At 39.3% G+C, this 10,132-nt stretch overlaps 1 protein-coding gene across 4 annotated transcripts; it reads left to right on the top strand.

Moving 5' to 3' along the window:
- Positions 1 to 533: 533 nt before the first annotated feature.
- Positions 534 to 9,266, top strand: ncam3 (neural cell adhesion molecule 3). 4 transcript variants are annotated; one of them, XM_044206627.1, is made up of 17 exons: positions 534 to 763; positions 1,578 to 1,649; positions 1,785 to 1,982; positions 2,192 to 2,329; positions 3,358 to 3,501; positions 3,757 to 3,874; positions 4,592 to 4,746; positions 4,982 to 5,115; positions 5,252 to 5,387; positions 5,532 to 5,699; positions 5,886 to 6,005; positions 6,233 to 6,235; positions 6,417 to 6,544; positions 6,656 to 6,824; positions 7,041 to 7,236; positions 7,347 to 7,475; positions 7,888 to 9,266. In XM_044206627.1, exons 1-17 carry the CDS (start codon positions 700 to 702, stop codon positions 7,928 to 7,930), a joined length of 2,115 nt encoding a protein of 704 aa, XP_044062562.1. In that variant the 5' UTR covers positions 534 to 699; the 3' UTR covers positions 7,931 to 9,266. The 4 variants fall into 4 exon arrangements, with proteins under 4 accessions (XP_044062562.1, XP_044062563.1, XP_044062564.1 ...); XM_044206628.1 differs by lacking the exon at positions 6,233 to 6,235; XM_044206629.1 differs by lacking the exon at positions 7,347 to 7,475.
- The last annotated feature ends 866 nt before the right edge of the window (positions 9,267 to 10,132 follow it).

Here is a 10,132-nt window from a genome sequence, read left to right as displayed (position 1 = left end):
GGGTGTCACTGAGGTTTGTTGATTTCAGCATCCTTATAGGATGTTTGTTTTCAGCAAATATGAATGGTGGCCGTGTGGTAAATTTGGCATATTGTATGTGCAGTTTGGTGTGTGTGCTTGAGAAGTATGTGACCCTTTTTAAATGAGAGAGGAAAAAATGATGGAATGATAAAAATATCTTTCCCCATCTCTTCTTCCCCTGGGGGGCTGCCTCCCCTGTTTTCATCCGGTAGCCTGGAGGGAGAGAGAAGGAACAGGGTGGAGAGAGAGAGAAGGATAGAGAGCGAGAGACAAAGAGGAGAGAGAGCGAGACAGAGAGACAGAGAGACAGAGAGACAGAGAGAGAGAGAGAGAGAGAGTGAGAGAGAGAAGGGAGAAAGAACAAAAAGATATAGAAAAATAGAGACAAAGGATAGGTAGGGACAATTGTGGGAGGGAAATAGGAAAAGAATGAGAGCGGGGGCTGACATCATTCACTCATCACCTCCCATTTGTTTTCATGAATGACCAACAGTGACTCTGTTGGGGTTAAAGGAGGGATGAGAGAGCAATGCTTTCTCTCTCTCTCTGTCTCTCTCTCTCGTTCCCCCACCCCCTTCTTGTTTCCGCTCATCTCCACTGCTCTTGTGCCCCTATATAACCTCTGACACTGTTTTGATTTTAAGTCATATAGGATTGGCAGTCAGCATCCAGGTGAAGATGATGAACCAATCAGCTCTCATCCTAAGAATAAGCTTGCTGCTGCTGCTGGTGTACGACACAGGTAAGATCTGTTGACATTAATTTTAGCAAGAAAGTGGTGTTGTAATGATATGTTTTAATACACACCACATGACTGAAATATTGAGACTGCGAGCTAAAGAAAGTTTATGTTGGTGAGTGTAAGCAGGAAATAACTCAGTAAATAACCATATATAAAGAGTTTCAGTTGGATTCTACCTGTTTAAACAGTTGGAAAAAGATTAAAAAACAGTCCTATATACAGATGTCCTCTTATGCAGGTGGAAAGGCTGATGTACTATAGAGTTTGTGCTGTGAATGCTCAAGATAGTCTATATTTTTGTGGGCTATAAAATGTGATAAAGCAGCATAATACACCAACAACAATAACAACAATACACCACCAATAATAAGCAAAATACTGAGAAATGTAAATTTCAAATTTAAGTTACCATTTCCAGTTTGGGATCAGTTTTTGTTCATGTCTTCATATCAGATGATCTTAATGTCAGATGCTTCAAACCACATCTGTCTTTTTTGCACCATGAGCTACTTTGTTGTTTTACATCATGATGTAGACAGGTAAACTCACACCTCAAAAGCACAGTGTGCATATGTGTGTTATGTCAGTCCATGTTTTATTTTTTTAAATGACAAATAGTAATAATCACTGCTCTGTGACTCTAAAATGGGTATTACGGTTGTTAATGTTTGCCAAGGTTAGTTTAGTAATCATGAAGAATTTATGATGTGGATGTCCTATCAATCTGTTTTGCCATGGTTCTCTGAACGCCTTTTGTAAAATGCAGAAACAGATGCTAAAGAAAAACAAAACTCTTCTCCTCTTCCTCCTCTAGTTGCAAAGATGGACATCATTACCAGTAAGCAAGATTTTCTGGTGGGAGAAGAGATCTTACTGCTGTGTAAAGGTGATTTAATTTGATGACTAATGAAACTTGTCCGTGTGAATTAAATGTTTCAGTTTGAACCTCTTCTAGAAAATAAGCCTCCACATTTATTTTCACTCTGCCTCTTCCTGTTTTCCTTTTTCTCTCCCGTCCTAGCTGGGGCAGAGGGAGAAATAATCTGGCAGAAGGATGGGGAAGAAATCGATGATGAAGAAAAGGTGGAAAATGTAGATGAGACCACCTCTAAATTGTTCATTAAGAAGGCTACGATGCAAGATGCGGGCAAGTATTCCTGTCTGTGTGAGTTCAACAGCGGACACAAAGATGACATTCAGACGCAACTGTATATTTATGGTACGTAACAACTTACTGCACACACATACTTGAATGGTCAGTTGTTGATGAACCTGTCTAGAGCAACAGATCTTTTGGGTTGAAAATAGAATTGGAAATATTCAGCATCTGAGGACTTTAATGAACCAAACCTCATTTTGATGATATCACTCATCTTGTTGTTGTATTGCATAGAAAGTACACATCCTAACCTTCTGCTCTTTTGTCAGAGGGTCCATCATTTGGAAGCAACACCACCTACCATGAGTTTCTGGAGGGCACAGATGGGGTGGTGCCATGCCTGGTGACTGGCCAGCCAGCAGTGGATGTTAACTGGTTAAGAGACAAGCAAGAACTCCCTTCTCATGGTAGGACCAGCACCAGAGATCAAGTTAGATAATTTAGTTTGTCTGGTATAGCTAGATCCAGCTAAAAAAAGAGACATTACAGGTGGCGATGAAGACATTATTTACATAAATGTATACAGTATGTTAAGTTATCATTTTGATATGATATAACTGCAGTGGCACACCAAATACTTAATTTACATACAGTAGAAGTAGATAAACTCCTACATGTACAGTGTAATTATAATAAAGAAAAAGCAAGTAGGGTATTCTATGCTAGGTGTTTTTAAAGCTGCTCTAATCAATATTTTTACATTATCAATGGGTCAAATGACTATGTGTAATGTAAAAGGAGTCTCTTGTAATGACAAACCCACAAAGAATTATTACCTGACTGTGCAGTCCCCATCAACTCTACGGAGCTTTTTTAGCATCTTTTAGCACATTGTTTTTATTTTCCAGCACTTGAACTTACATTTGTCATGTGACCAGAAACATGATACCAAATAAATGCTAATGTTTCTCTCTATCTGGACATGTAAATAGGCAACCATTTGCTAACACGCTCACCATATCAACTTTATAAGGAGATGATATGTCAACATTGTGTTTAGAGCTTGTTGCACTGCCCCCAAGTGGCCCAAATATTGATTAGTGCAGGTTTAAGTATCAAAGGTGAAAATTTAAGCACTTGTCAATATCCCCTGTGATACAGTACATTAAATGCAAACCCTAAATAAAAGTGTACATCAGGTCACCTTTATAGTAATACAGTTTGTATTTGAGTGAGCCCTTGCGTTTTACCTATGATGAATTTTTATTTTGACATCCTGCAGAAATATGTGTTAGATCCTTTGTCTGCTGTAACAAATATGGTTGCTTCATGAGTATACTGAATGTTTTAGATGCACACAGAGTTCAGCATTTCTTTTGCTAATTACCATGCTGTCCATGGAAACATAACTTTTTGTGTGTTTGCCTTTACCTCTTTCTATCACTTTGTCTCTTGCTGTCTGTCTCTGCATTCTCTGTGCTGCTTCTCACTTCAGAAGGAAGGCGTGTGCGTCGGTTGCCTGATAACACACTCCTTATTGAAAAAGTGAAGAGAGAGGATGCTGGGACATACATTTGCCAGGCCCAGATCAGAGGAAGGCCCATCAATAAGATACTCTCCGTCTCTGTTGTTGTCAATGGTCAGTATCTTTTTCACATCAGGATTAAATTGTAGCCATAATGTATTTATGACACAAAGATCCTTTCTGGCTCTAGCAAAACCAGATGTGTGTAACATAACACTCATGTGTTCAGTTAGGGATGCTGTGGTCAGTGGTTAGGCACTTTTTTTTGACAAACAAATTTTGTCTTTTACTTTAAGTCATAATGATGCTATAATAAATTTGAGTGTAAATGAAGCATCATTTTGACTGAAATACGTTTCCCTCCTGCAGCCCCTCCATCTGTGCAACTGAGAGAAGAGGTGAAAAAAGTAATTGCCGGACCAGAAACCAATGTTTCCTTGCTGTGTTTGGTGGACGGTCTACCAAAACCCAACATCACCTGGACCATGTAAGTCCTGATTTGTGGAGAGTTGGTTACATGTTTTTTTTTTCCATAAATTTTGTTCTGAAAGACACATTATGCAACAGTATGTTGATAATGTACAAGTTTAATATGGAGTAAATTTAGCTAAACCATTTTTTTCTTTAATTCTTTTACATCACAACAAAAGTCTAATGACTTACAGTATATGTTATTTTTCAGTTAGCTTTTGCATTGCAATTCATTGTTTTCCTTCATTTCAGTTGACTTAGATGTTTCTCATAAATATTAACATTTTAAAATTACAACCTCAGCAACAAAACTGGGTTGATTTTGGGTTGACATTTAGACTTGTGCCCCTGACTCTCAGTATAGCTAATGTAGCATAACATGTTGTCTCTGTGCCAGTGAATGGAGCAGAGTGACTGTATGTCTAAAGAGGTCTGTGTGTGTGTGTGTGTGTGTGTGTGTGTGTGTGTGTGTGTGTGTGTGTGTGTGTGTGTGTGTGTGTGTGTGTGTGTGTGCATGTGCAAGTGAGCACAAGGCTAAGGCAATTAATTTCATTATCAGCTTTGTTCTGTGGAATCATCTCTCCCTCTTCTGGCCTTTCTTTCTCCTATCCCTCAAAAAGTTGTGTATGCAAATATCTGGATGGCATAACACTGTCTTATGAACTCCATATGAATAACAAATCCCTACAACATTGCTCAAGGTGTATGTTGCTCTGCATTTTCCTACTCACAGGCCAGTGACGTTTGACCCTTCACGTCATCAGTTTAACTCAGACCGCAGCCAGTTGACTATAAGGTCTGTTGCCAGGGCCGACTACGGAGAGTACATCTGCACCGCCACCAACAAGATAGCTGAGAGCAGTGCTACCATTATGCTTCATGTTTTTGGTTAGTTCAGTTTTATGCTGTTTTTTTTCCACCTCTGATAACTCCAGTAGATCACTACGTAACACAACATAACATAGAAATGAAATCATAAATCATAAAAACCTGCACTTCAACCATGGTGATATGTTACTTTATCCTGTTGTACTATAATGACACCTGGACATGTGTTGCCCAATATTGCTGTGAATTTTGGTGAGGTGGTTACTGTTATGATGATGAAGCTGTTTTATTTCAGAGGCCCCAAAGGTGTTTGTGTCAGCAGAGCTGCAGAATGTATCAGTGGGTGAGCGTGTGTCTGTGTCCTGTAACGTCTCTGGCCATCCTCAGCCTGAGCTATACTGGCTCAACAAGCACAGTGGACGCACAGTGGTAAGAGTGTATGGACACACACACAGACACACACACACACACACATGCACAACCACACAACAGCTTGAGCATTTACCGACTTATGTTTTGGTCTAATATGTGATTGAATATTTCCTTTCGTGCCTCCCTCTGTCAGGACGCTACCTCTGGTCGTGTCCGTGTTGTTGATGGTGCGTTGGTGATTGATGAGGTAGTGCCCTCTGATGGTGGACTGTATTCCTGCATGGCTGTCAGCGCCTCTGGAAATGCATCAAGAGATGTTGCAATACACAGTAAGAGTTTAACGTCTGTCTTTGTGTTTAAGAAAAAAAAAAGTAAATAATTGTGCCACTGACATACATTTTCCAATTTTCTAATATTTGTTTTTCCATCTTTCTTTCTTTCTTCCATCCTCCGACCTGCTTCCTGACCCACAGCCCAGCCCGGTCCACCTCACTACCTGTTAGTCTCACCTGGACCAACCTCGGTCCGCTTCTCCCTCATAACTCCACCCATCAGTGGAGGAACACCAATCACAAGTTTTGTCCTTCAGTGGAGGCAAAGTCCAACAGAACAGTGGACGGCGATCACAGTCCCAGTTTCAGGTAAAATATCTGCTCTTCAAAGAGGCTTTGCAGTTCTGTACCATGACTCTCAGGAGAACATCAGTCAGTGAATCATTTATACTTTAAAGTGCTTATATTAAACACTTTATTCTGCCATAAATACCTAAATAACATTTAATTATGCACATTAGCTGATATTGTGTCTTTCTGTGTTTGATTATGTAGGACCCCTAGTTATCACCGCCCTCAGGCCGTACACATTGTACACAGTAGGTATGGCTGCCGCGAATGCGATGGGAGTGGGAGAGTTCTCAACCACAAACACTGTCCGCACCCACGGAATACGTAAGTGCTACACACACTAACAACACAAGTGCAAGTATTCATGCATGCTAGTGTGTAGGTGGTATACAGTATATGACTAGCAAGCAAGGCTTTTCCTCCTAATCTGCCATCACTAATTTTTTTTCTTCATCTTTCATGCAACCATCATCATAACATTTCCATGACATCATCATCTGCTGCCTGATGTTCATTCATGCTGCTGATGACACCATGTCATCCATCCTCAGAGGGTAAAGTACCCACAGTGATCTACTAAACTATAAAATAATAGACTGACATGAAGCTCAGTCAATCTGTAGCCTATATAAAGAAATATCTAAATTCAATGATTAGGTATTAATTATTATTCACTACTCTTAAATGTGAATGCATGGTCATCAATTCTTTTCATTCTCTGCCTCCTGTCTGCAGGTGAGCCAGACAGTCCAGTTCTGTCGTCAGATGAGATGAAAGTAGATGGCAACTCCTTCTCTGTCCCTCTTAAACAGATCGATGATGGTGGAACTCCTCTGCTGCACTTCAACATACGATACAGACAGGTAAGAGACGGTGTGAGTCTCTCTCTGTATGTGTCTTTCTTCTTTGGTCCTTTTGTTTCCTTACTGTCATTCTAGAGTCCTCTCCATTGCTGTCTCTTTATGCTCTCTCAGGATAAAGAGAGGACTGAGTGGAAAGAGATTCGCCTGCCGCCTGATGCTGATTCTATCTCCCTTCAAGACCTGTCTTTTGGCTCAGCATATCAACTGGAAGTCACAGCGGTCAATGCGAATGGTTCCTCTATCCCAGCCACGTACAACTTTACCATCGCAGAACAACCTGGTATGTGGCCTCCCACTCTCTACACCATGCACTTTAGCCTGTTAGCCAGGAAATGTGGCTTAAAGTATGAACTGGGGAGTGCTGACACAAACAGAGATTAACTACACCTCAGTATTGTGGTGTGGTGTGACTGATCTGTTGCTTGCCACAATGACGATGTTTGCCATACGTTCAGTTAGGTCATCTTGACTTTTTCATCTCTCCCTGTCATCAAAGTGAGCAGCCGCAGTATGACCAAAGGCAGCGTGGTTGGCATCGTCATAGTGATCTTCCTGGTGGTATTCCTGGTGGTAGACGCCACCTGCTGCTACAGAAATCGCTGCGGCCTGCTCATGTCCATCGCTGGGAAACTCTTTGGACAGAAAGTTCCAGGCCTCAAAATGCTTGAAGAAGGAGACGGAACCACTAATGGGTAAGTTGGCGTTGGAAAAGTCTGTAAGAGAGCGTGTGTATATCACAAAATGTCCGTCAATCAAGTTGTCATCATAATTTTTCAAACCTTTGTGTGTGTCGTGGCTGCAGAGAAGTGAAGCTGAAGGGTATGTCCACTCCGAGAGGCAGTATGCAACAGTCGGGGGTTCAGACACTCACTAAGGAAGGGGGGCAGCTCACAGAGGTCACTTGCGACAAAGCCCCCCTTACCAAACACGAGTATGTTCATTTATTCCATATACAGCAAACCTTCTTGTTGAGAAAACATCTCACCTTTGTTTAAATACCTGCTGTTCCCTTTCACTCTGACATCCAAGCAAGCTCTATCCGCCCCTATATGCAGAGCTGTTGGCCAAATTAATACAAAGTAAAATGGAACAGAAAAGGGTATTGAAGACCTTCATGTTAAAATCAAAGACTACATTTAGTTATGAGCAAACTAGCACCGTGAACATCTGCTCAATCTGCTTGACTTAAAAATATAAAACTCTGTAAAACTAAAATCTATAATATATAGCATCTAGATAAAAATCTATACCACAGAGTATATTTTTAACTCCACTTTCTTTTTTATATACAGTTATATGCTTTTATACCAATATCTCACTGATAAATTCTTTCTTTATCACAGGAAAACACAGCCAGTTAGAAACCTGCCCACTGATGATGCATGAGGCCAGAAACCGGAGAATCAACAAGAATTGTGAACGAACAAGTGACAATGTATAGACAACAAGAAAAGATATCATACAATCACTCAGTCTTAACAGCTGACTCAGAACAGTCAGCGATCTCTACATTGGACTTCCATGGGAAAGGTCAAACATTACCGACAGACTGCAGGGAAAACACTGATGTTGTTGAAGTTTGTCAAAAGTGGGCTGTTTCAGACATCTGTGCTGAGTGAGAGACAGCAGGCCTGTGTTCAGCCTCTCGTGACAGCACTGTCGTCTCCTCAGGTTGGAAATCTCCCAGCTTCCAGTTGACATGAAGACTGACAGAGGCTACAGGCAGGAGATGATGTCATTTTGTAGTATTTTTATTGTTCTGTCTGCTCTGATTGATCAAGATACAAAACACAGAATCTCATTCTACAGGGTAATCTTAATGTCTGTGTTTTACAGGGTAAAATTAATGGTGTTATAAGTTAAACTTCAAATTGTTATTTTTTCTAAAAGTCACAACAAATGTTTACCTACTGCATTGTGAATGTCATACACAGACACTTATTTTATTTGTACTCTCTGAATCGTATCATGGCTATCCTGTGTAATGTAGCATTTTTTGGCATTTAAAAATATTTTTTTCTGTTAATGATTTTATTTCATATATCTTTTTATTGTTAATAACTTTTTATTTAACATTGCATTGTGGCTGCTCTTCTAATGATTACGTAAGGCTAAACATCTTTTTTTTTTTAGATTAGATAACATTGTATCCTGATACTGACCAGTATTTTGAACCATTTAAAGGGCACTTCAGCTTAAACCAAACTTAATGTAATTATTATGCACTGATATTTATTGTTTTTAAACCATACATGAGAGATATTCACCATACGAGGCTTTGAACTTAAAGCCATATTTGACTTTGTAGCTAGCTTTACTGTTACGCACTTTTTTGTGAAATCATTTTTATATGGTCAGCAACTAACACTGGTCATATAGGAGACCTGTAATTAAAAGCAACTTTTATTATGAGAACCTTCTTTAAAGTACCAGTAATAATAGGCGACATGTAAAACGTATATACGTAATAACTAACAAAATCGACTAATGTTGTAAGTTATTTTGTATTTATATTCATATGTTTCAAGCCAAATATTTCACTTTGTTGCAGCTTTTTTGTTTAGAAAATACTCTAACATAAGTATGTCATGTTTGCAAATTACCTGGCCATATTAATGAAGTGTTTTGATATTGTTGTAATATTGTATTGAACACTGTACATGGTTGTACATACACATGTTGTTACATGTTTGTGTTTGATTAAAACATGTACTGTATAACAGCTTTATGTGTTTTGTGCTCACCAGATGAATGTTTGTTTTCTCATTCTGGTAACATTTCATTACATACAGTAAAATCATTAACACAGAATGGAAAATGTTTTTTTAATGGCATCACAATTTCTTAAAATCAGAATAACCTATAGTTATATTCAGAGAGCCATGGAAAGACTTGAATTAATCCTGTAGGTGACAAAAACAATAGAAACTAGATCTGCAAGTAGGTATACCAGGGTCAAAACACCCAGCGCAACTTGGAACCAAAGGCGTACTGACAGGGGGCAACCAGGAGACTGAGGCCATCGCAGAATAGGGCTTAAACAGGTGGTTTAACGCGCATTTGTCTTTTATGCTTGGGCAGGCATTTTCTCTCGTCATATCAAATATTTTGCTGAGGCTGTCCACAAATTGTTCTGTAGGCCGGTTCACAAACTTTACCCCTTCAAACCAATTTTACGTTGCTGAAGGCAAGCTCATGTTTGTTGTTCTGCCTCTACATTTCGATGTTGACTGAGTCATGTTAAAGTAGCAGCTAGCCACCCACTGTAACTGTCTTTTAAAAGAGTGCAGATACAGTGGCTTTACAGTTCATTGAATGTCATGATCAAGTTTAGTTTTAACAAACAAAAAACTACAACTCATTATGCCCCGCTGTTTGTTTGTTTTTGCTGTTATGAAATTCAGATATTGTATAAAATTGTTAATTATTTCTTCTCTTCCCAAGAATTAGGCCTACCTTTAAGTTGTCTATCATATATTTATTTTAGTTGCTGCAGTGCAGTTTCTATATTTTTGTGGCGCGCTCACTTTGTCTTCTGTCATTGAGATTTCTTCAGAATATACAGTAAAGGTTAATTCAGGTTTCCTT

This window comes from Siniperca chuatsi, linkage group LG9 (assembly GCF_020085105.1).
Source record: "Siniperca chuatsi isolate FFG_IHB_CAS linkage group LG9, ASM2008510v1, whole genome shotgun sequence".
Lineage (NCBI taxonomy): Eukaryota > Metazoa > Chordata > Actinopteri > Centrarchiformes > Sinipercidae > Siniperca > Siniperca chuatsi.
Note: the sequence above shows the minus strand (reverse complement) of the source record. Positions and strands in the feature narration are given on the sequence as shown.

Excerpts from the sequence above, each read along its gene's own strand:
- ncam3 (XM_044206627.1), top strand. The coding sequence starts at position 700 with ATGATGAACCAATCAGCTCTCATCCTAAGAATAAGCTTGCTGCTGCTG. Across the intron at positions 3,875-4,591 it reads CCCAACATCACCTGGACCAT|GCCAGTGACGTTTGACCCTT; the intron begins GTAAGTCCTGAT and ends TCCTACTCACAG. Across the intron at positions 5,116-5,251 it reads AGCACAGTGGACGCACAGTG|GACGCTACCTCTGGTCGTGT; the intron begins GTAAGAGTGTAT and ends TCCCTCTGTCAG.